Below are 26,994 nucleotides of genomic sequence, written 5' to 3'. Positions count from 1 at the left end.
GTGACAGGAGTTGGATCCTGTCTTTATACTAAACCATACTGCTTGATGATCACTGGATCCCAGGTGCTCACCCACATATATATCAGATATCCTATCACCATTTGTAAGAATTAGATCTAATATTGAGTCTTTGCGAGTGGGCTCCCTCACCAATTGCTTGAAGGATGCTCCCTGTAAGGAATGTAGAAATTTGCCACTTGTAGCTGAACTTGCAAAAGACCCCTCCCAATTTACATCAGGTAAATTAAAGTCTCCCATGATTATGACTTCTCCCTTAAAAGCCATTTTAGAGATGTCCAACAATAGGTTCCTGTCCAAATCCTGCCCCTTGCCTGGTGGTCTATAGATCACCCCAATGCGAATAATGTCCTTCTTCCCAGTTTCTATGGTGACCCAAAGGGCCTTCGTTTTGGCTTCAATATTTTGTATTAAAGTAGCATTTATGCTTTTTTTCACATACATTGCTACCCCTCCTCCTATTCTATCTTTCCTAAATAAATTGTATCCTGGTATAGCTAAGTCCCAGTCATGATTCTCATTGCACCAAGACTCTGTAAATTGCCACAAAATCCAGGTTATCCCTTGTCATTATCGCAATTAGCTCTGGAATTTTGTCCCCTAAGCTCCTAGTATTTGCAGACATAGCTTTAAGAATTTTGTCTGTGCATTTGTTATTAGTAACCATGTCCAGAGCGTACAAAATAAATGACAAGTTTAAAGTTGAAATTACCTGTTTGGGGATGTTGCTCAGTATTTGTTTTCTTTTACTAATCAGTAATCATACTCTGTCCTTTACACCATGTCTACACCTTACTAAATATAAAGATATAGTACACCTGACCACAATGGGTAAATGTTCAAAGGAGGTAAACACCAGTCAGTATGCAATAATAAACTGTTTCACCGAGCAACTTCCCCACACATGCAATGCCATTTACAAGAAATCATTACATCAAGAAACATACATAAGTTTGCATAAGAGAGAACTGTAGTGAGCAGATTGGGGATGCCTTTTCATAGGTTTTTAAAAACAGATAATATGCGGTAATAATTTGAGGTAACGGTGAGGGGGCATCACTTCGAATTCCAGCTTGTATCCCTGAGATACAATCTGTATAGCCCAGGGATCCACCCGTGAGCGAACCCACTGGTGGCTGAAATTTCGGAGACGCGCCCCCACCGATCCTGGCTCCACCTGTGGAGCCCCAGCGTCATGCGGTGGATTTAGTGTAAGCTGGGGAGGACTTCTGTTCCTGGGAACTAGCTGTATTGTGCAGCTTCTTCCCTCTACCCCCACCTCTGGCAAGAAAGGACGCACCTCGGACTCTCTTGCTTCTTTGTGATCGAAAGGACTGCATTTGGTAATAAGGTGCTTTCTTAGGTTGTGAGGGAATATATGGCAAAAAAATTTGACTTCCTAGCCGTAGCTGTGGAAACTAGGTCCGAGAGACCATCCCCAAACAATTCCTCACCCTTATAAGGTAAAACCTCCATGTGCCTTTTTGAGTCGGCATCACCTGTCCATTGCCGAGTCCACAGGACCTTCTGGCAGAAATCGACATTGCATTTATTCTAGAGCCCAGTAGGCTAATGTCTCTCTGGGCATCTCTCATATATAGGACCGCATCTTTTATATGCCCCAGGGTCAGTAATATAGTATCCTTGTCCAAGGTAACAAGTTCCTCAGATAAAGTATCTGTCCATGCTGCTACAGGACTACACATCCAGGGCGACGCAATTGCCGGCCTTAGTAGGGTACCTGAATGTGTATAAATGGACTTCAGGATACCTTCCTGCTTTCTATCCGCAGGATCTTTTAGGGTGTCCGTATCCTGTGACGGCAGGGCTACCTTCTTAGATAAGCGTGTCAAAGCTTTGTCTACCCTAGGGGAGGATTCCCAGCGTAACCTGTCCGTTGGCGGGAAAGGATACGCCATAAGCAACCGTTTGGAAATCTGCATTTTTCGATCTGGAGATTCCCAAGCTTTTTCACATAATTCATTTAACTCATGTGAAGGGGGAAAGGTCACCTCATGCCTTTTTTCCCCAAACATATAAACCCTCTTGTCAGGGACTGGGTTTTCCTCCGAGATGTGCAATACATCCTTCATTGCTATAATCATGTAGCGGATGGCTTTAGCCATTTTAGGCTGCAACTTTGCATCATTGCCATCGACACTGGAGTCAGAATCCGTGTCGATATCTGTGTCAACAATTTGGGATAGTGGGCGCTTCTGAGACCCTGACAGCCTATGCGCTGTAGGAGCAGGCATGGGTTGAGACCCTGACTGTCCCAAGGCTTCAGCTTTATCCAACCTTTTATGCAAGGAATTAACATTATCATTTAAAACCTTCCACATATCCATCCAATCGAGCGTCGGCGGCGATCCCACATTCATTTGTACCTGCTCTGCTTCCACATAGCCTTCCTCGTCAAACATGCCGACACCACACACACAGGGGATGCTCTATTTGAGGACAGAACCCCAACAAGGCCTTTTGGAGGTTGGGGGGGGGGGGGGGGGGGGGGGAGGGGAGAAGAAAGAGAAAGAGAGAATGCCAGCACACACCACAGCGCTATATGTCCCAGGAATTACACAGTAACGTAGTGTTTACCCAGTAGCTGCTGTATATACTGATTTTGCGCTAAATTTATGTGCCCCCCTCTCTTTTTACCCTGAATCTGCAGGGGAGAGCCTGGGGAGCTTCCTCTCAGCGGAGCTGTGGAGAGAAAATGGCGCTGGTGAGTACTGAGGAAGAAGCCCCGCCCCCTCAGCGGCGGGCTTCTGTCCCGCGATTTTGTGTAAAATAATGGCGGGGGCTCATGCATATATACAGTGCCACACTGTATATATGCCTACTTTGCCAAGAGGTCTCTAATTGCTGCCCAGGGCGCCCCCCCCCCTGCACCCTACAGTGACCGGAGTGTGCGTGTTTAATGTGGGAGCAATGGCGTACAGCTGCAGTGCTGTGCGCTACCTCATGTGAAGACTGGAGTCTTCTTCCGCCGCTTTTGAAGTCCTCTTGCTTCTCACGCCGGCTTCTGGCTCTGCGAGGGGGACGGCGGCACGGCTCTGGGATCGGACGACCAAGGGTGCGTTCCTGTGTTCGATCCCTCTGGAGCTAATGGTGTCCAGTAGCCTAAGAAGCATGACCTATCCACAGTGAGTAGGGCTGCTTCTCTACCCTCAGTCCCACGTAGCAGAGAGTCTGTTGCCAGCAGACCTCTCTGAAAATAAAAAAAATCCTAACAAAATACTTTCTCTTCAGCAAGCTCAGGAGAGCTCACTAAAGTGCACCCAGCTCGTCCGGGCACAGATTCAAACTGAGGTCTGGAGGAGGGACAGAGGGAGGAGCCAGTGCACACCAGTATTCCTAATTCTTTCTTAAAGTGCCCTGTCTCCTGCGGAGCTCGTCTATTCCCCATGGTCCTTACGGAGTCCCCAGCGTCCACTAGGACGTTAGAGAAAAGGTTTAGAGAGAAAACCTGACCTGCACCCATGCCCTGGTGATCTAGTGGGATCGCCTGTATGCCACAGTGTCCGCCAGCGCGCGCGGCCCGCCTCCCACCGACTGCGCCAGATCACGAGCGGGACCCACTCACCCCCCCCCCCCCCCCCGAAGAGTGGCCACGGAGAGCCCCAGCCGTGTGTGCCTGACATGAAGAAAACCGGAGCCTCCTGCTGTAGTTACCCGGCAACCAGGGCGCGGGAGTGTACAGCGCCGCTAGGGAGAGATGGAGCTGCAGCAGTGAAGTATTCACTTTTCTTCTTAAAAAAACTCTTCTTTAGGGCTGCTAGGAGCAGCCCCTCTGTTAAGTGCCTGTTATCTGCAGCACCAACTACAAAACTGAGCTCCTGTGCAGGGAGGCAGGGTTATAGAGGAGGCAGCGCTATGCATCTTGGGAACAGTCAAAGCTTTTGAGCCTGTTGGTGCCTCGGATCAAGATCCTACTCTACACCCCAATGTCTATCCTTGTGGAGCCCAGTGTACCCAGCAGCAGAAATGACAAACATGCATTTAAACGAGACAAACATCATAATGAAATTGGGTAGCTCACAAAATATAGTCAATTTGTGGTTGTATCCCGATTAATTAATAGTATAATGTGCGAGAATTCACTTTTATAGAACAGCCACCCAAATAGTAATCTGGAGAAAAGTCTCCAATAAGCACAGCAAGTGTTGTGACAAAGCTAAAGATCCTATATGATCACTATGAAAGGACACGTATATCTTGGTGCATATATAGCCTGTTCAGTGCGGTCTTCATCCACATCTATATATACACACACACACAAATTGTAAAAGGTATGCAACTGACCTGCCCAGGATCTGTGTAGCGACATTACACAGGGAATGTGTATATTATCTATCTACAGTGCATCTGGAAAATAATCACAGTGCTTTACTTTTTAAACATCGTTATGTTACAACCTTATTACAAAATGGAATTAATTTCCCCCCCTTGAAATTCTACACACAATACCCCATAATGATAATGTAAATAAGGTTTGAGATTTTTGCTAATTTATAAAAAATAAAGTCACATGTACATAAGTATTCACAGCCTTTGCCATGAAGCTCAAAATTGAGCTCAGGTGCATCCTGTTTCCACTGATCATCCTTGAGATGTGCCTACAGCTTAATTGGAATCCACCTGTGGTAAATTCAGTTGATTGGACATGATTTGGAAAGACACACACATACATACATACATACATACATATACATATATATATATATATATCTCTCTATCTATCCCATCAGCTATCAATCATGCACCGGGTGTCCGCATATAAGTAGCAATAGGTACACAGATGTGCGGCACTCCAGGCGTCTTGTCAAATAATACGATTAGAGACAGTGATATGTCAGCAACGTTTCAATGCTTTATGCATTTTCCTCAGGCTTGCTGACATATCACTGTCTCTAATCGTATTATTTGACAAGACGCCTGGAGTGCCGTGCGTGCGTAATATATATATATATATATATATATATCCCACACTTGACAGCACGTCTGAGCACAAACCAAGCATGAAGTCAAAGGAACTGTCTGTAGACCTCCGAGACAGGATTCTCTCGAGGTACAGAAAAATATCTGCTGCTTTGAAGGTTCCAATGAGAACAGTGGCTTCCATTATCTGTAAATGGAAAAAGTTCGGAACCACCAGGACTCTTCCTAGAGCTGGCCGTCCATCTAAACTGAGCGATCGGGGAAGAAGGGCCTAAGTCAGGGAGGTCACCATGAACCCGATGGTAACTGTCAGAACTACAACACCCCTCTGTGGAGAGAGGAGAACCTTACAGAAGAACAACCATCTCTGCAGCAATCCACCAATCAAGCCTGTATGGTCAAGTGGCCAACAGAAGCCACTCCTTGGTAAAAAAAAAAAAAAAAAAAAAAAAAAAGGAACATGGCAGCCTGCCTGGAGTTTGCCAAAATGCACCTGAAGGACTCTCCGACCATGAGAAACAAAATTCTCAGGCCTGATGAGACAAAGATTGAACTCTGTGGCGTGAATGCCAGGTGTCATGTTTGGAAGAAAACAGGCACCGCTCATCACCAGGCCAATACCATCCCTACAGTGAAGCATGGTGGTGGCAGCATCATGCTGTGGGGATATTTTTCAGCGGCAAAAACTGGGAGACTAGTCAGGATAGAGGGAAAGATGAATGCAGCAATGTACAGAGACATCTGGACGAAAACCTGCTCCAGAGCACTCTTGAACTCAGACTATGGTGACTGTTCATCATTCAGCAGGACAAAGACCCTAAGCACACAGACAAGATAGCAAATGAGTGGTTTCAGGACAACTCTGTAAATGTCCTTGAGTGGCCCAGCCAGAGCCCAGACTTCAATCCGATGGAACATCTCTGGAGATATGAAAATGGCTCTACACTGACGCTTCCCATCCAACCTGATGGAGCTTGAGAGGTGCTGCAAAGAGGAATGGGCGAAACTGCCCAAAGATAGGTGTGCCAAGCTTGTGGCATCATATTCATAAAGACTTGAGGCTGTAATTGCTGCCAAAGGTGCATCAACAAAGTATTGAGCAGAGGCTGTGAATACTTATGTACATGTGATTTCTTCGTTTTTTCATTTTTAATAAATTTGCAAAAATCTCAGGGGGGGGGGGGGATTAATTTATTCCATTTTGGAATAAGGCTGTAACATAACAATATGTGGAAAAAGTGAAGTGCTGTGAATACTTTCCGGATGCACTGTATATAGTATCGTTAGCGTGTGTGTGTATAATATACACCCTGTATCAAAAAACACCCCCCCCCTCTGTAGTGTCACTATAGAGATCCTATTGCCTGCCTCTAAACCCCCCCTCCCCCCCTTACCTCCAGCACTGCCCCAACTTTTATCTAAAACACAGGTTAGATATGTAGGAGGGAATTCAAATGTTTTTGTGCGCCCAACTGTACCAGATTCCCGTTCTAAACTGATGCAATTAGATCGCTTTTTGTCATGCATGTCTTGCTCAAATCAGCTAGGTTTAGCAAGTAAAAGACAAACTGTTTGGCCACCCAAAACATGGACAATTTGCCGATCTCTGCTCCCGCAAGCGGGGTTCATGCTGTCGCGCCTGACGGCAAAAACCATTGGATAGCTTCCATCTGGCTCGCAACACTGCTGTAGGCGGCAAAAACTGAATCCCCCAGACAGAAAAGCAAACACAGACCTGTCGGATCCAGATGCCTTTGTCAGCCTCCGTTTCTCTCTTGTGCTAGTTTCTGGCGTGAATTCTGTTTGCCGCCCTGGGTTCGCAAACTGCAACGACTTTAAGGCTTTGGCAGCACGCCCCTGAACAAAATACAAAATACTTTAATTGTACAACTATACTAAACATTTCCTCCCTAAATCCAGACATGGCATGCCTTCATTTGTTTAATGCGTCACATGATTTACCATCCAGCAGCTGCCTGACAATGGGTGCCAACAGTAAATAATCAAGGCCCCATAGCTTGGTCCGGTTGTTTAATCAGCTGTAAATAAGAGGGGTTGTAGACCCTGTACCACCACATTTTACTAGGTGGTAGACACCTTTAAATGGCATGTTGCTCGAACGGATTTGTTGGAATCAGTGATACTTTAGTGGTTCTCAACCTCAGTACTTAAGGGCTAAAACACACTACACGGTTGTTGCCGGCCGGGAAAAAGCCGGACGGCTTTTTCCCGTGCCGGCATTGTAGTTAACAGTGTGAGGGGTAGGGTCCCTTCACACTGCACGGCCCCGGCCCGGCTGCAGCCGGGTCTCACCACTGGAAGGTCCGGCGGCCGGGCGGCCGCCGGGCCGTCCTTGGAGCCAGTAAACCATGTGTGTGAAGGGGAGCTTTCACACACAATGGTTTTTTCTGAAGCCGTGTCTGATGCTGCGCATGCGCACAGCATCACACACGGCTCAAAGCCGTCCTGTGTGACAGACACTGCCGGTTTCGCCCGGATGGCAAAAAGCCGGACAAACTTTGTCCGGCTTTTTGCCATCCGGGAAAAACCGGAGTGTGTGTTACAGCCCTAAGGGTTGAGGTTGAGAAGCACTAAAGTTTCCCCAACAGGTCATGTTTTCATTTCTTCCTGTGAAAGCAGGTGGGATAATTACTGACCCTGCAAAATAGACTAACTCATCTGTGCATGATTAATGAAATCCACAAAACATGACCTGTTGGTAATACTCAAGGACTGGAGTTGAGAACATCTACTTTATCACTACCAGAGTATCAGTCACAGTGAACTGGTAGGCTGTAGCTCATGAGTATTAATCCTACCCATAAAATAGTCATCTATACCATAAGTAGCCAAGTAGATCTGATGCTCTTTCTGTAAGGTACAGTGGGGCAGATGTATTAAGCCTGGAGAAGTGATAAAGCAGCAATAAGTGCAAGGTGATAACGCACAGGCCAGTCAGATCCTAACTGTCAATTTACATATTGGAGCTGATTGGCTGGTGCATTATCACCTTGAAGTTATCACATCTCCAGGCTTAATACATCTGCCCCATTGTGTGCGTTAAACTTACCAAGGCCATAAAACAAATAATGGGGCAAATGTATTAACCTGGAGAAGGTATAAGGAAGTGATAAAGCAGTGATAAGTGCAAGGTGATAAACACACCAACCAATCAGCTCCAATATGTAAATTGATAGGAGCTGACTGGCTGGTGCGTTTATCACCTTGCACTTATCACTTCTTTATTCCTTCTTCAGGTTAATACATCTGCCCCATTGATCACTGAAACCTGGCTTGCATAACAATTGTTGACACTTCAGCCACACTGAAAGGTCTATGCTATTTGCCATACCCTGCACTTCTCATTCGTCACTGAAAACTTTCTACTGATCATAGGTATTTGGCACAGTGATCAGCAAACCCAGTTTAAATCTGCTTTATATCCAAATGTCACTGTTCAACTGCTTCTCTGGCCTGTCTCAAGAAACAACTTCACTAACATGGGGAAACACAAGCTGTAGGTTGAAATCCCAAATAGGGTCCCAAAATCAGTGATGGAAGCTTGGCCATGACATTCAGAAATAGGATCAGCCGATTCCATCCCCCTACCCCCTTCCCTCGTAAAAGACCCACTGCCGATTTCTCTCAAGGAACTACAGCTTGTGGGTATGCATTGTGCAAACAGCCCAGGACTAAAACTGCCAAAACTCCTCCCTTGTCTGTGCCCCCAACATGGCACTAAGATGTAAACGCTTCCATCGCCTTCAGGAGTTCCACCCCTGCTTAGAAATTGTTTGGGGTCCTCTTCCCTCAGAAATACAGTACATTCCGCTAGGAACCATTAGAAGTTTTTAAAAGATGCCACACGGTAGCGGATTACAATTGATCTAGTTAAATATAATCTCCCTTCCTCCAAAAATGTGGGAAGACATGAACTCCACCCAGATGTATGTACACTACAATCTCTATTTTTATCACCTTCCATTATTACCGGACATGACAAATCTGTGTTACCATGGCAACATCCCCCCCCCCCCCCCCCCCTTCCCAACCAGTATGAATGGGAAACAGGCAGCCCAGCTAGACTTCTATAGCATTCTCACAACCCTAAACATGGGTTAGCACGGTTGGTGCAGTGGTTAGCATCACTGCCTTACAGCACTGAGGCCAAGCGCTCAAGACATATCTGTGCAGAGTTTGTATGTTCTCCATGCGTTTGCATGGGTTTCCTCAGGTGCGCTGGTTTACTCCCACACTCCAAAAGAACTTAATGGTAGGTAAAAGCGTAACCCCAGAATGTGTGTGTAGGCTCTTCCTGGGCAGGGACCTATTCATAAAGCAGTGAAAAGGGTGGAGACAGACTAGTGGAGAAGTTGCCCATGGCAACTACACAGCATCACCCTTACATTTTATAGGATACATTTGATAAAGACTCCCATCAAAGCGGATTGGTTGCCATGGGCAACTTCTCTCACTGGTCCTTGTCTCCACTTATCCACTACTTCAATGAATAGACCCCTGTATAATCAATATACAGCGCTGCGGCGGATGTGCGCTATATAATAATAAGTACACCACAGCCCCCAACAAGGAGCCCACACCCCGGCCCTCCAGCAGCTACATGTCCATATACCACCTGGCCTGGGACAAGTCAGGGCCAGGCCCGGGTTACAGAGGGCACACCATCACCTCCCTCATGTCAGCAGTGTTATAGCGGCTCCCTCCCACCCCCAGGGGTGTTATGTCCCCAGCTGGCCGCCGTAGTCCCCTCACGTACTTTCCCTTGTGGCTTCTTGCTCGGCATCCCCGTATTACTCTGATTAGACTCTCGCGCTGCCGCCATTTACAAGGGCCCCGCCTCCCCCTGACACGCCCACCACACAGCAGGCACCATCGAGACGCGGAAGTCAGGCGGCGGGTCACATGAAGTCCTCTCTATGGTTCTGGCGGCGTTTCCATGTCAACGCTTAGCCGCCAGAGTTGTTGCGATTATTCCTGCTCTTGCTGCAAATCAGAGGTGTACTGTAGCTAGGTGTCATGGTGCCCAGAGCAAGGGCATGTTTCGGTGCCCCCTCTCCTGTACTGAATTGGGGGCATGTTACATTTGAAAATAAAAAATACTGAAAAATCCGAAATTGTGGACCTCAAGGTGAAAGTTTTTTTTGGACGCCCGTCATGTTTAAAACAGGGACAGTACGCGCCAAAGGAGCACCACAGAAGAGCCGCTTATACATGTTACTCTGCAGCTTCTAATGCAGAGAGAGGTGCTGCAAAAGCAGCTAGGGCAGAGAGTGGTGTTGCAGCATCAATGTAGAGGAAGGTGCTGTAGCAACTGGGGCAGAGCGGGGTGCTGCAACAGCTCGGGCAGAGAGATGCTGCAACAGCTGAGGCAGAGAGACATGCTGCAACAGCTGAGTCAGAAAGAGGTGCTGCAGCAGCCGGGGCAGAGAAAGATGCTACAGCACCTGGTGCAGAAAGAGGTGCTTCAGAAGATGAGGCAGAGAGAGATGCTGCAGCACCTGGTGCAGAAAGAGGTGCTGCAGAAGCTGAGGCAGAGAGAGATGCTGCAACAGCTGAGTCAGAAAGAGGTGCTGCAGGAGCTGGGGCAGAGAGAGGTGCTACAGCACCTGGTGCAGAAAGAGGTGCTGCAGAAGCTGAGGCAGAGAGAGATGCTGCAGTAGCTAGGACAAAGAGAGGTGTTGTAGCAGCTGGGGCAGAAAGAAGTGCTGCAGCAGCCATGCCAGAGAGTGGTGCTGCAGGACAGAAGTAACCCTGCTGCACAGCTACAAGCAGACAGACATATAAAGAAGGTGGGCAGAGCTCCGGCATGTACTGGCTGTGGTTGTCTCTTCTGACCTGCCCTGGTCCCTACCTAGTCTCAAAGTCCGAGTCAGTATGTGCCCCTCTGCTGCTTCTCCTCCTCCTGCTCTGCAGCTGCCTGTACAGCGGCCCGTGCTATAGCGGGCAGAAGAAGGGGGTGAGCAGCAGGTGGTGGTGCGCCCTCCAACTTTTCTGGCGCCTGGAGCTCGCGCTCCACTAGAGACACCCTGGCTGCAATGTAGCTTTATGTACCCACACCATGGCTTTTGTTCCCCAGAACAGGGAGCCTGGCTGCAGCTGTTGTGATATGCTCTCTCTAGTCAAGTTATATTGCTATATGCTGTTATGTTTTATATGGGCGCCATCAGAGGAGGATTTATTTTAGGGGGTTATTCAGAGATGGATGCAGTGTTGAGAAATAAGCAAACAGCCACTTTCCGGCTGTCTGTGCATGCACCGTTGCCGCATTGCGCGTGCACGGGGTTTCATGATGCGATTGCATTATGATTGACAGGCATTCGGTGTGGCAACGCGCGTTTGGGGGGGGGGATGGAGCAGGAAATGCAGGTGTGTCATGGCCACTATCAGGGCGGCCCGATGACGTCTGCGCTGGAAACATGGTGGCGGTGCACCTGCCAACGCAGGGGGTCAAACTCTAATTCTGGATTCTACGATGCAATCGCAAATTAATTTCGAATGCATCGCGGGGCGGCGCCATACATGTATGCCATATGCCTCCACCGGCCAGGCAGTGTATGCCAAATCACCCCCCCCCCCCCCAAACACACACACACACACACACACACACACACAGCCACTGGGGCATCCTGGCCGGCTCCTCTCAGGCTCTCTGGGCTTGTGACGTCATGACGGGTCACACACACAACAGGTGAGCGCTGGAGCAACACAGGCGGGCGCTAGAGACTGAGCCGGTACCTGGCAGCTGTAATCACTGACAACCTGCCAGGAGTATTCATGTAGCCCAGCGCTCGGACATGAGCTTGTGGTCCGCCATATCCTGAAACTGATTCTGAGTTGGACGCAGCCGTGCCTGAATTTGCCGCGGCATCCTATGTACTAAAATATGCTCTTGATGCTATCTGTCTGTCCGTGTGCGCATTTCTTCATTTCCCAGCGTCCGTGTTGCACTGGCCACTGTATTTTTACGTCCGTGCTGCAGTCATCATGCACTAAACAGGCATCCCAACTGTATCCGAACAACAGAAACAAGGAGTCAGGCGACACAACCACAGTTCTCATAGTAGACATCGCCATGGCCTATGCCATTCCGCACGGGCGTTCGCAAGGTGATTGACAGGAGGAGGCCGTTTGTGGGTGGTAACTTTGCGTTTACTGGGAGTGTTCGGGAAAACGCAGGCGTGTCCAATCGTTTTCAGGGAGGGTGTGTGACGTCAGCTCCGGCCCCGATCAGCCTGATTCTATCGCACTGGAGGATTAAGTCCTGGGCTGCGCACAGACTGCACTCACTGGATTTTCGCAGCTCGGCGTACACATGCGATTGCACACTTGTACGGCAAATTTACACTCTCACTGGAGGCGGCGACTATATTGATCGCAGGACAGCAAAATTAGCAGCCCAGCAATCAGATCTGAATTATACCCTATGTCATCATTCATTTCTGCACAGCTGAGTAGTGGTGACTGAATTGAATGAATGTGTATCGCTGTATTGCTTTTGAGAAAAGAGACATTTTCAAGACTTGCACAAAATATTAGCTTAATTCATCTTTTTGGGCTTGATTCGGTTGTGGACACTAGCACAGCCACAACTGCACTCTTTTGTCCGGTATCCGGACTCCAGGTCGACAACAAAAAGGTCGACACACCTTAGGTCGACGCCAATTGGTCGACACACCTTAGGTCGGCATGGACAAAAGGTCGACAGGAACAAGGTCGAGATGGGAAAAAGGTCGACATGAGTTTTTCACAATTTTTTTCTTTTTTGGAACCTTTTCATACTTAACGATCCACGTGGACTACGATTGGAAGGGTAATCTGTGGCGAGCGAAGCGAAGGCACCATGCCCGAAGCATGGCGAGCGAAGCGAGCCATACGAGGGGACGCGGTGCACTAATTGGGGTTTCCGGTCACTCTACGAAGAAAACGACACCAAAAAAACATAAAAAACTCATGTCGACCTTTTTCCATGTCGACCTTGTTCCTGTCGACCTTTTGTCCATGTCGACATTTTGTCCATGTCGACCTAAGGTGTGTCGACCAACCGGCGATCGGGCTGATGGCGGGGGCGATTTCCCTTCGCACCGGACCATGCCAGATTGCCAGAACACACCAGGAAGATTTAATGAATGACAAATCATCACTGTTCATTAACATGCATGGCGCCGTATGCAGGGCCGGTGCAAGGTTTCTCGGCACCCTAGGCAAAATGTCTGCCTACACACCCCCCCCCCCCACCCCGTCCGTCCTCCCGGCCCTCCCCTTCCCCTGTTGCTTGGACAGTGGAGTGATCACGTTATCTAGAGGCTGTGTTAACAGTATGTTGATCCTCCTGAAGCAGCCAAATAACAGCAAAAGAAAACCTGACAAATATTATATTAAATGCACACAAGTTAAAAAGCATCCAGCCCCACATCCATATATAGTATAATACCACAGTCTGTAGTTTTATACAGTATTATAGATAGGCACCAGGGATGTAACTAGAACTTTGTGGCAGTGACGTGCGGTGAGGTCATTGGCTGGGGAGGCACTGAGATTTTATATATAATATATATATATATATATATATATATATATATACACACACATACATATACAGTGGTCGAAGTGGACATTTTGAAGTGGGGGTATGGAAAAGTGAAGGTTGCAATTATGCGCGCGCCTCCGGAAGAGGGGGTGTGGCCACTCAAATGGGGGCGTGTCCTTCAGTGTATTAGGACCCCTTATACTATCTAGAAATTCTTATACTATCTAGAAATTCACATTACAGCACACGGAATGAGCCGAAATTCACACTACAGCACATGGTATAAGCCAAAATTCACACTACAGCACATGGTATGATCCGAAATTCATATTTTACCACACAGTATGAGCCGAAATTCACATTACAGCACACCGTATGAGCCGAAATTCACATTACAGCACACAGTATGAGCCGAAATTCACATTACAGCACACGGTATGAGCCGAAATTCACATTACAGCACACAGTATGAGCCGAAATTCACATTACAGCACACAGTATGAGCCAAAAATCATATTTTACTACACAGTATGAGCCGAAATTCACATTACAGCACACGGTATGAGCCGAAATTCACGTTACAAAACACGCTATGACCCAAAATTTCAGATTTTACCACACTGTATGAGCCGAAATTCACATTATAGCACACGGTATGATCCGAAATTCACATTACAGCATACGGTATGAGCCAAAATTCTGATTTTACCACATGGTATGAGCCGAAATTCACATTATAGCACATGGTATGAGCCGAAATTCACATTATAGCAAACGGTATGACCCACAAATCAGGGACAGGGAGAGAGAGTGACAGCAAGGACTGAGAGAGTGACAGCAGGGACTGAGAGAGTGACAGCAGGGACTGAGAGCGTGACAGCAGGGACATAGGGTAACATTACCTGATATGTGCAGCGGAGGTGCGGAAGGGACTGTGGTTGTCGGTGGCGGATGAGCCCATGGTCTGCGGGGGATGCGGCGGTACTAAGCTGTCCTTCTTCGCTGAGGCGTTGATGTCCCTCTGACCACCGCCAGTTGTGGTCTGCGGTGGTCAGCTTTCAATGGCGGTGCAGCGTGCAGAAGTGAGCGCTGGTCAGTGGTGGGAGGCGGGCAGCTGTGATATAAATATATCATTTTTTTACATTTATTTTATTTATTTTTCCCTGTCCCTGCGTCCAAGTGATCTGGGGGTGAGCTGGAGTCCAAGTGATCTTGCCCAGATCACTTGGACTGCAGCTCACCCCCAGATCACTTGGACTGCAGCTCACCCCCAGATCACTTGGACAGCAGCTCACCCCCAGATCACAAGGGGGGGAGCTGCAGTCCAAGTGATCTGGGGATGAGCTGCCCAGACACTTGCCACCAAGCGCAACTCCCCCCACCCCTCGCCTTAGTGGTCCTGGTTCCTCAGTCCCGGAGGAAGCAGATGCTGCCGGAGATGCTGAGGGCACGGAAATAGAGGTAACAGCGCTGCCTGTTGTCTCCGGAGCTGCCGCTGCTATAGGCAACTCCAACATCGGAAGGCGCGGGGCGGCAGGGAGGGAGGGGATAGGGAGACGTGGGGTGGGAGGGGATAGGGAGACGCGGGGCGGCAGGGAGGGAGGGGATAGGGAGACGTGGGGTGGGAGGGAGGGGATAGGGAGACGCGGGGTGGAAGGGAGGGGATAGGGAGATGCGGGGTGGGAGGGAGGAGATAGGGAGGCGCGGGGCGGCAGGGAGGGAGGGGATAGCGAGACGCGGGGTGGCAGGGAGGGGATAGTGAGACGCGGGGTGCGAGGGAGGGGATAGGGAGACGCGGGGCGGCAGGGAGGGAGGGGATAGGGAGGCGCAGGGCGGCAGGGAGGGAGGGGATAGGGAGGCGCGGGGCGGGGAGGGAGGGGATAGCGAGACGCGGGGCGGCAGTGAGGGGATAGTGAGACGCGGGGTGGGAGGGAGGGGATAGGGAGACGCGGGGCGGCAGGGAGGGAGGGGATAGGGAGGCGCGGGGCGGGAGGGAGGGGATAGGGAGGCGCGGGGCGGCGGGGAGGGAGGGGATAGCGAGACGCGGGGCGGCAGTGAGGGGATAGTGAGACGCGGGGTGGGAGGGAGAGGATAGGGAGACGCGGGGCGGCAGGGAGGGAGGGGATAGGGAGACGTGGGGTGGGAGGGAGAGGATAGGGAGATGCAGGGTGGAAGGGAGGGGATAGGGAGATGCGGGGTGGGAGGGAGGAGATAGGGAGGCGCGGGGCGGCAGGGAGGGAGGGGATAGCGAGACGCGGGGCGGCAGTGAGGGGATAGTGAGACGCAGGGTGGGAGGGAGGGGATAGGGAGACGCGGGGCGGCAGGGAGGGAGGGGATAGGGAGGCGCGGGGCGGCAGGGAGGGAGGGGATAGGGAGGCGCGGGGCGGCGGGGAGGGAGGGGATAGCGAGACGCGGGGCGGCAGTGAGGGGATAGTGAGACGCGGGGTGGGAGGGAGAGGATAGGGAGACGCGGGGCGGCAGGGAGGGAGGGGATAGGGAGATGTGGGGTGGGAGGGAGAGGAGAGGGAGACGCGGGGCGGCAGGGAGGGAGGGGATAGGGAGGCGCGGGGCGGCAGGGAGGGAGGGGATAGGGAGACTTCTCTTGCCTTTCAGATGCTCCAATTAAATATATTTTACAAAAAAAAAAAATATTTTGATAAGTAAGCCCAGACCAGGGGCGGCCGCGGCGAGGGTCTAGCCTGCCACAGCCGTCAGTCATCTCACCTACGCCAGTGTGTTGATTTCCCTGCTCCATGTCTCTAACAGAAATAGACGGAGCTGCGCGTATGAGATAGCAGGTCAGGAGACGGGCGCCGCACAAGCGCACGGCATGTTCGTGCTGACGGCGCCTAGGATGCGTGTTAGGCTGTCAGTGTGGGCGGCGCCCGTCTCCTGACCTGCTCTCTCATACGCGCAGCTCCGTCTATTTCTGTTAGAGACATGGAGCAGGGAAATCAATACACTGGCGCTGGTGAGGTGACTGACGGCTGTGGCAGGCTAGACCCTCGCCGCGGCCGCCCCTGGTCTGGGCTTACTTATCAAAATAATATTTTTTTTTGTAAAATATATTTAATTGGAGCATGCCGCCCTCCAGTGGCCAGCGCCCATAGGCAGCTGTCTAAAGCTGCCTAATGGTAGCGCCGGCCCTGGCCGTATGCGATATCGTCCTATTGGCCGGAAGATGTTGCATGCGACACGCAGGAGCTTGCAACTGAGCGTACACGACAAATCGTGGCGATATTGACCTGATGTGTACCCACCCTAAGTGTTTCTAGTCCTAAATCACAAAACACACAGCAGAATGAATTGAGCCTCATGGCTCCAGCTCTGTATATTTTAAAATCCTCTAAAAGGGAATTTCTCAATGCAGTGCAGAATGATATTAAGTGAAAAGGCAGAACAGAAAAACAGATCTGGAAGATTGTATAGCCACAACGTTCACCTCTGAGAAATACTGTATAGTCGCAAAGCTCAATGGGGGTCATTCTGACCTTATCGCACACTGCTGTTTATTGCAGCGCAGCGATCAGGTCAGAAGTGCACATGCGCCGGCGCCGCAGTGCGTCGGCGCATTGACTGACAGCCGACGGCTGTCATTGCCTAGCGATTGTCGCGGTCACTTGGCGGGATTGGGCGGCACGGCGGCGTTTGCCCACCGTTTGGAGGGCGCGGTCTGGCCACTGCAGGTGTGGCCGGACTGTGTGGAAGGCAGCAGCTGCATGACGTCACACGCAGCCGCAGCGACGAGTAGCTCCCAGCCAGCACGCAAAAGCTGTGCTGGCCGGGAGCTACTCCTGAAGTGCAAAAGCATCGCCGCTGTGCGATGCTTTTGTACTTCTGCGGGGGCGGGACTAGCCCTGTGCTGGGCGTCCCCCCGCATGTCCGTGTGCCTGATCGTAGCCCTGCAAAATTTTGCAGGGCTACAATCAGGTCTGAATTAGGCCCATTATGTGTGACCCAAGTTTGCTCATCTCTAAATTGCAATTACCACCCAAGTAAGACTTGATTTTTTTTCCTGTTAATTCCACTTTGACATATAACTGGTATGAGCACCCCGCTTCCCACAATTATCTTAAGTGACGTGAACACACCTTTTCTCATATATCAAGTCTTGCATACACAAATGCTATCAATTAAATAAATAAATAAAAACAGGGAGAAAAATAATCTCGCTTGGTGAGCGAATCTGTTTATTAGCTGCAGACTCCAGATGGCCACGGTACTATAGCATACTGTGAGAAGATGATTCCCATGGCCAACGTGATAATAAACATAGTGGTTAGTAAATTCGCAGACAGATATGAAAAGGATTTACGGTGACCATGGAGACCAACTTTTCAAAGCTAAAAATAGATAACTTTAATCCTTAATGCCCGTGTTAAAATGGTTTAGTTTACACAGATTTTTTTATGTCATTCTAGGGCTTGTATTTGAAATATAATGAAGCCATTTTGCTGCACCTTTAATATTATGCACCAAATCCAGAATTATTGGAGGGTTTTAAGTAAGATTAGGGTTCAACTGAATCAGCCAGCCATCCGGATCCTGATTACCCTGCAAATTTAATATGCAGGACACAGATTTTTGCTTTCACCAGCTATAATCATAGATATGATTTTATCATTAAGGTCTCCTCTGATTATGCAAATTAGGATTTGCTTATGTATTTGGCAGAGTAAGGGATAAGGTAACGAGAGGTTCTGTGACTTGCTTTTATATAGGTCACATATCTCCAAGGCGACATCTAATATTTGTAATAATGTACAGTCGAGGTTACATTATTCCTTATACACTCCTTTTTTTAATGAACTCAGAAGTGATTCCATCAGAATTCATAATTTTTATTTTAAAAAAAATCTTTCTTTTTTGTTACACAAGGTTAGTAAGAATCCATAAGTTTCATTTATTTGATAAACTGTAGACCATGGTGTGTTTAACCCATTCTGATGACAGATAGAGTAAGGACTACATTATTGAGTGATCTGGATGCTCAGCAGACTTGGGTGGACATATTGGGCAGCTTGTAAAGTGGCTACAATAGTTTTTAGTTGTACTTTTAAAGGATCATCTTCCTATGTCATGAGGTCATGTCTGTTACTATTTGCATTTGGAGGGGCTTAAGGCCCCCGTACATCTATCGCCGTTTACCCAATCGTCACCACTCATTGGTGGCCATCGATGATCGTCGATCCATTGGGGAATCGGGGACATTCTTAATTTAAAAAATCCTCGATTTGTTGATCCCGACAGTTTTTGGGCTAGATCAGGAAATCGAGATTTTTAAACCTGTTTAATATTCCCGGTTCCCCAACCCAGTCGTCGGGGCATCAGGAAATAGCTTCAATCTGCTGCAATTGTATGGGGGGGGGGGGGGGGGGGTATGCGTTACCAGTGGTCAGGAGACCACCAGTCACCATACCGACACTGTGTGTCTGCTACAAGCGGCTATTGCACATCCCGCCACCACAGTCAGCAATCTAATCCGGGCGGCTTCTACATCTCCTCCCCACTGTGGGCACGGCAGGACTGTTAGTCGGGGACACCCGGCTTTCACCAGCCCACCAGAGAGGTAATTACATCAGCTTATTCCACCTGGTATTTTCAAGTATCATCATTCGGGACGGCACCTATTCAATCCGTAGTCACCTATAAAATCTCCATTACAGTGACCTTTGGAGAATACGGAACTCCGTAATTGACATCTACTGTAGCCGTTTTACATCCATGCTGCAAGAGACACTTATATTTTGAGACATCGTAGGCAGGACCGGTGCTAGGGTGTTCGGCGCCCCCCTGCAAACTATAAATTTGCGCCCTCCCATATTTTACAAAGGGACAGTGTGCGGCAAAAAGGGATGTGGTTTCACAAGGAAGGAGCATGGCCACACAATAGTACCCCCATTTCAAATTACACCACATAGAAGCACAATCTTATTCACATTACTCCGGGCATAGTAGTGCTGTTTATACACATAATGGCCCTCATTCCGAGTTGATCGCACGAAGCTGCTTTTTGCAGCCCGTGCGATCAACTATACTTCGCCTATTGGGGGGTGGGGTTTCCCATAGCAAGGCTGCGTTCGCTTGTGCGGCCCTGCTATGGGGAATAAATTTGTGCAGTTTGTAAGTAAGGCTAGACTTACTTACCAGTTGCGACGTTTTCAGCCTGTTCGGTCCTGGCTCTGATGTCAAACACCCGCCCTGGACACGCCTGCGTTTCTTCAAACACGCCTGCGATTTTCTTACCACTCCCTGAAAACGGCTCCGGACGCTGTGTTGCCGACCAGGAACGCCCACCGCCAGTCAATCTTCAAGCGATCGCCGCTTCGATCACATTCTTCTTTCCCTTCGTCGTTACCTGGCGACGGACAACAACGCACGTGCGCATTACGGTTCCCGTGTGTGCGCAGTAGTGACCCGGCCACAGCTGTGCGAACAAAAGCACGCTGCGATCGAGTCAGAATGACCCCCAATGTCCGCAGTAGTGGCGCCGGTTATATACATAATAGCCCCTGTAGTAGCACTGCTTATATTATTATTATTATTATTACCAATTATTTATATAGTGCACACATATTCCGCTGCGCTTTACAGAGAATATTTGCTCATTCACATCAGTCCCTGCCCCAGTAGAGCTTACAATCCATATTCCCTATCACATGTACACACAGACACATTCACGCTAGGGTTCATTTTGTTGGGAGCCAATTAACCTACCAGTATATTTTTGGATTGTGGGAGGAAACGGGAGCACCCGGAGGAAACACACGCAAGTACGGGGAGAATATACAAACTCCACACAGTTAGGGCCATGGTGGGAATCGAACCCATGACCTCCGTGCTGTGAGACAGTAATGCTAATCATTATATCATCCGTACTGTATACACATAATAGCCCCTGTAGCTGTACTTTTTATACACATAATTGCCCCTGTAGTAGCGCTGGTTATATACATAATAGCCCCTGTAGTAGCGCCGGTTACATATAATGCCCCAGTGGTCGAAGTGGAAATTTTTAAGTGGGAGTATGGAAAAATGAAGGTTGCAATTCTGCGCGCTCCGGAAAAGGGGACATCGTCACTTAAAAGGGGTTGTGTCCATAAGTGTAATGTACCACTCCATATACCCCTTATACACATTATGTACCACAATAGTAGGACCCCTTATATTATCTAGAACTCGTGCCCCTTTCACATTATAGCACATAGAATGAGCCGAAATTCACATTACAGCACACTGAATGAGCTGAAGCTCACATTATACCACACGGTATGAGTCGAAATTCACATTATAGCACCCAGAATGAGCCAAAATTCACATTATAGCACACATTATACCACACAGAATGAGCTGAAATTCACATTATAGCACACAGAATGAGCCGAAATTCACATTATAGCACATGGAATGAGCCGAAATTCACATTATAGCACACGGTATAGGTATAGCATTATAGCACAGGATGGGAGCAGTAGTTCGGGGCAGTATGGGAGCAGTGGTGCAGAGCAGGGGGGGCAGTATTGGAGCAGTGGTGCGGAGCAGGGGGGCAGTATGGGAACAGTGGTGCGGAGCAGGGGGGCAGCATGGGAGCAGTGGTGCAGAGCAGGGGGGGCAGTATGAGAGCAGTGGTGCGGAGCAGGGGGGGCAGTATGGGAGCAGTGGTGCGGAGCGGGGGGGCCGTATGGGAGCAGTGGTGCAGAGCAGGGGGGCAGTATGGGAGCAGTGGTGCGGAGCAGGCCGGGGGCAGTATGGCAGCAGTGGTGCGGAGCAGGGGGGGCAGTATGGGAGCAGTGGTGCGGAGCAGGGGGGGCAGTATGGTAGCAGTGGTGCGGAGCAGGGGGGGAACAGTATGGCAGCAGTGGTGCTGAGCAGGGGGGGCCGTATGGTAGTGAAAGGTGCTCGCTAAGTTAAACAAGAATGTCACCTGCTCCCCGTAGATCCTGGGTCCCGGCAGCCGTCATTCCCTCCGTGGTCACTGCTCTCCATAGTTCCCATCCGCCGTCGCTCCCTCCGTGGACGGTGGCAGCAGCCTCACACAGGAGCCGCGGCACCGTGTCCCGCTCCTCCATCTCCACACCGCACGGCACACGAACGAGACCTGACCTGGTGCCTCAAGGGGGGGGCACATTAATCGGCAGCAGGGGGGACACATTAATCGGTGGTAAGCGTGTGAGTGAGAGGTGCACACACCTATGGTCTGCACTGCATACTGCTATTAGTTAAAAAAACAAAAACCTTCCGGGTCAGTGGCGAAGTGCCGGTATGCCATACCGTTGCATACTGGCGCAGGCCCACTTCAACCACTGTAATGCCCTCAGAAGTGCCATTTATATAAATTATGCCCCCCACCCACATACACATAGACAGATACACACACATACATACATACATACATACACACAGACACACACACAAACACTTTCCCTCCACATACCATCTGGCTGGCCACAGTTTCTGTCCTCCTCAGGCTCTGCAGCCTGGTCCCGTGTAGCCCCGCCCCTCGGCGCCGTGTAGCCCCGCCCCCTTTTCGGCCAGGATACGGAGGACACTGCAGGAAGGTAAGGGGAGGCTTCAAGCTGCCGGCGCCGCTGCCTGTCAAATGGTGTGACAGGCACAGCAGCCAGCAGTAGCAGCAGGGGGCCCAGGCGCTGCACAGGGATGCAGTGCAGGGACAGTGCCTCTCCCAGCCTGGCGCCTACCTGCACTGCATCCCTTTGCTGAGCGGGTAGCGCCGGCCCTGATCGTAGGTGTGACCTGTGCATTTTATTAATTCATCTATGTGCATGATATTTTAATTACCTTATTAATGATGTATTAAAATAGTATTTTATACTTGTTGGCTCTCTTACCATTATTAATTCCTGACATACAGCGCAGCCGGTCTGTTTTTCTTCTTCTGTTGTTTTACCATTTCACATAGTGGTTTCAGCAAGCGCAGTATCTCAGGAGTATTTTTATTTTTCAATTTGATTATTATTTTATATGCTGATTTATTGCGAAGGGGCTTTTTTAAGCAGTTAATTGTTGTTGGTGACCATACCGATGCCAGTATCCCAGCATCGAGTTGGCCGGCGGCGGTGCGAGTACAACAAGCCCCTTGCGGGCTTGGTGGTGAGCGCAGCCCACAGGTTCCATTCCCACTCTTTGGGTGTCGTGGACAGCCACGAGTGGGAATAATCCCCGCTAGTTGGCATGCTGACTGTCGGGTGTCAGGTCTCTGGTTTTGTCTGTCCCCGGCGGGGGCGCTAGTGGGTCAGTGTTGGTTCGATGTATAAAGCGGGGAGGCAATATAAAAGTCCTGCGCATATGCGCTGATGTTTATTAGCACAGAGCAGATGGTATAACACTGTATAAACTGAAACCCGGTAATGCAGAAAACAATGATAGGTAACTGAATCCAAACAACTGAAAGTATCTTGCAGTAAACTGTAAAACAACTTGATAATGAATGCAGATGATATGAACAGAACTCCAATAGTACTTGAAAGCACACAGTCTCTGTATAACACAAGATGAGATAAACTGACAACTGTTGGAAAAGCAGAACTCCGGTATACTTGGGAAACACACAGTCTCTATATAGCACAAGTCCATATAGCCACACTAGGCTTAAGCAGGAGACAGTCTCTAAGCAAATAGTTGGAATAACTGCTGAGATACACAGATGGTATGCTGATAACGAGTGCACAGGTAAGGTAATGAAAGGAACACCTGAGGAGAGTCTCTTATTGCTGATGGGTTTGTGGCTGGATGTAGCTGGAATCCGGAGTAACAGGAGAAGTGTAGAAATGGTAACTGGAACAATGAAGATAACCACGGAGGAATGCTGGAAACAGGAACGCTGGAAACAGGAACACAGGAACCAGGAGAACAAGGCACATGGTATGTGACTCGTTGTCCGAGGCGATGTGAGTGAGCCACGGACTGGAACTTATACCCCTTGCTCTGCAGTGATTGGTCACTGAACTCTGGCTGGAAACACAGCGCTGGATTGGATGCCGGGATCAGCTGAGTGCAGATGTCATGGCAGCGTCCATATAGGCCGGATGCCGGCACACAGCAGAATACACACAGGACCAGACTCAGGGGTACTCAGCGACACGGGAGATGACGCTCGCGGTCAGCGCATCCATGCAGCTGCAACTGGGGCCATGACCTCCGGAGGCCTGCACACCAGCGCGCTGGTGAGACGCAGCTGAAAGCCGATTCCTGACAGTACCCCCTCCTTTATGGGTGGGCACCGAACACCCACGAGGCTTGGCAGGGAAGAGTCTGTGGAAGGCTTGTACCAACCGTGGAGCGTGCACATCCGTGGCATTGACCCAACTCCTCTCTTCAGGACCATATCCAGACCAGTCAATCAGATGTCGGGAGTCCAAGATCTTTTCCACCTCGTATTCCACGCCCCGATGAGTTTGTACCTTTGGAGCTGCTGGAAGCGTTCTCTGGAAACGATTGAGAATTAGTGGTCTGAGGAGAGAAATATGGAATGAGTTGGGAACTTTCAAATACGAAGGCAGTTTTAATTTATAAGCCACCGGATTAATAACACTTTCTACTGGAAATGGCCCAATAAACCGTGAAGCAAATTTCATTGAAGGAACTCTGAGACGGAGATTTCGGGTAGATAACCAGACTTTGTCGCCCGGCTTTAAACTAGGGACTGCTCGTCTCTTTCGATCAGCAAACATTTTATACCGTTGAGAAACTTTTTTAAGAGATAAATGGATCTTCTTCCAAATTTGAGAGAACCGCTGAAGAGCGGAAGCAGCCGCAGGCACATCTATGATGGGTAAATCTTGAAAATCCGGTACTCTAGGATGCTGACCGTAAACTGCGAAAAAAGGAGTAGTATCTGTGGAAGTATGATAACGGAAATTATGAGCAAACTCCGCCCAAGGCAATAAATCTACCCAGTCATCCTGTGAAGAGAAAATATACAGTCTCAAATAGGTCTCAAGCTCTTGATTTACCCTCTCTGTCTGCCCATTTGTTTGAGGGTGATAGGCCGTAGAGAATTTAAGTTTCACTTGCAGCGCAGAACACAGAGCCCTCCAAAACTTGGCCGCAAACTGTACACCTCGGTCAGATATGATTTCTGTTGGAAGTCCATGTAACCTAAATATTTCATGAAGAAACAACTGTGCCAACTTTGGAGCAGAGGATAACCCCATGAGTGGAATGAAATGCGCCATTTTTGAAAACCTATCGACCACTACCCAGATGGTATCATACTCTTTGGAGGGAGGAAGATCTGAAAAAAAATCCATTGATAAATGAGACCAGGGGCGCCTGGGAATGGAATTTGGTAGCAATTGGCCCGCGGGAGCCTGACGAGGAACTTTATGCTGAGCACATTTGGGACATGAAGCTATAAATTCTTGGATATCTACTTTCATATGAGGCCACCAATAAGTTTGAGATAGGAACTTGAAAGTCTTTAGGACTCCAGGGTGACCAGTAAATTTGGATGTATGAGCCCAGGACAGAAGGTTTGAACAAAGCTCAGGAGAGACAAACATCTTGCCTGGAGGTGGCACTTGAGACACCCCTGTAGCTGTGAATACCAAAGGATTTAGTACTGGTCAAGCAGCTTGTTCTGATGATTCTTCATTTGAGCTCATAGAGCGAGATAATGCATCTGCCTTAACATTTTGTGAGCCAGGTCTAAACATTAACTTAAAGTCAAAACAAGAAAAGAATAGGGCCCACCTTGCTTGCAGAGGATTCAGGCACTGCGCTGCTTTCAAGTAGAGGAGGTTCTTGTGATCCATGTAGATGGTAATAGGGAATCTCGCACCCTCCAGCAGATACCTCCATTCTTCAAGGGCCAATTTGATTGCCAACAGCTCCTGGTCACCGATGGTATAGTTCATTTCAGCGGGCAAGAACCTACGAGAGAAAAACCCACAGGGGTGAGTCTTACCATCAACGCCCACCTGGGACAGGACTGCGCCCACGCCAACCGTTGAGGCGTCTACTTCCAAAATGAATGCCTTATTGACATCTGGCTGTTGTAACACAGGAGCTGAAATAAAAGCCTGTTTTATTTTATGAAAAGCAGACAGTGCTTCGTCAGACCATTGGGAAGGATTTCCCCTTTTCCGAATAAGGCAGGTGATTGGAGCTATTAATGTGGAAAAGCCCTTAATAAACTTTCTGTAGTAATTAGCGAAGCCAATAAAACGTTGAACTGACTTGAGTGTTGTTGGAAGAGACCAGTTCTCTATAGCTTCCAATTTAGCTGAGTCCATTTGAAGGTCCATTCCGGAAATGATGTATCCCAGGAAAGATATTGAAGAAGCTTCAAATGTGCACTTAGACAATTTGCCATACAGATGATTCTGTCGAAGAACCTCTTTTACCTGTTGGCGATGAGAAACTAAATCATAGGAGAATATCAAGATGTCATCGAGGTAAACTACCACACACTTATACAGGAGATCTCTGAATACTTCGTTGACAAAGTTTTGAAACACGGCCGGGGCATTACTCAAACCGAAGGGCATCACTAGATATTCATAGTGGCCGTCACGAGTATTGAAGGCGGTTTTCCACTCATCACCACTTCGTATCCTGATAAGATTGTAAGCCCCGCGAAGATCCAGTTTCGTGAAGATGGAGGCACCTCTAACTCTGTCGAACAATTCCGTGATAAGAGGTAACGGGTAGCTATTTTTAATCGTGATGTCATTTAAACCCCGATAATCGATACAGGGGCGTAGTCCTCCATCTTTCTTCTTAACGAAGAAGAATCCCGCACTGGCCGGGGAAGAGGACGGATGGATAAACCCCTTCTGTAAATTTTCCTTTATATATTCACTCATTGCTTGGGTCTCTGGAACTGAAAGAGGGTATGTACGCCCTCTAGGTGGCTTGCTCCCTGGAACCAAATCGATGGGACAATCCCACTCTCGATGGGGAGGCAAGACATCCGCAGCTTTCTCACTGAAGACATCAGTGAATTCCTGATAGGCCTCCGGAAGGCCAGACTGAGACTTTACACCTGTAGATTTTACTGGAAATACTTGAGCTAGACATGACTGAAGACAGGAGGAACTCCATGCCGTTAACTGTAATGTAGACCAGTCAAATTGCGGATTGTGCAATTGGAGCCAAGGCATACCCAGTACAATCTCATAGGTAGCCTTTGGTATGACCAGGAACTCAATGAGCTCGGAGTGCAGGAAGACTACTCCCAGAACCACCGGCTTGGTTTGCTGAATGATGGAACCTTCAGCAATACGGCTTCCATCCACGGCAGTGAGATAAACTGGACGAGACAGCTTTGACACTGGAAGATGAAGTCTATCCACTGCAGCTTGTGTGATAAAATTCCCAGCAGCACCACAATCCACTAAAGCGGACAGAGACTGGAGTCTATCTGGCATTTCCAAAGTGACAGGCAATATAAGGTCTTGAGATGAAGGAGCTTTATTCAAGGTCCCTAACTTGACTTCTCCTTTACAAGTTAGGACCTGGCGTTT

At 48.9% G+C, this 26,994-nt stretch overlaps 1 protein-coding gene across 2 annotated transcripts in view; it reads right to left on the bottom strand.

The window, feature by feature from the left end:
* ARL14EP (ADP ribosylation factor like GTPase 14 effector protein) overlaps window positions 1-9,844 on the bottom strand; it is a 29,543-nt gene extending 19,699 nt beyond the window's left edge. The window contains exons 1-2 of one of the 2 annotated variants that reach the window (XM_063944425.1): window positions 9,737-9,844; window positions 6,695-6,816 (exon numbers count right to left, since the gene is read on the bottom strand). In XM_063944425.1, coding sequence (XP_063800495.1) covers window positions 6,695-6,816; window positions 9,737-9,802 — 188 coding nt within the window. In that variant the 5' untranslated portion in view covers window positions 9,803-9,844. Of the gene's footprint in view, window positions 1-6,694; window positions 6,817-9,648; window positions 9,673-9,736 lie in introns of those variants that run through there. The other variant, XM_063944426.1, reaches the window with a different exon arrangement.
* Between the last annotated feature and the right edge of the window lie 17,150 nt (window positions 9,845-26,994).

The sequence above is a fragment of the Pseudophryne corroboree genome, chromosome 11 (assembly GCF_028390025.1).
Source record: "Pseudophryne corroboree isolate aPseCor3 chromosome 11, aPseCor3.hap2, whole genome shotgun sequence".
In the NCBI taxonomy this organism is placed as follows: Eukaryota; Metazoa; Chordata; class Amphibia; order Anura; family Myobatrachidae; genus Pseudophryne; species Pseudophryne corroboree.
This window is presented reverse-complemented; position numbering and strand designations above follow the sequence as displayed.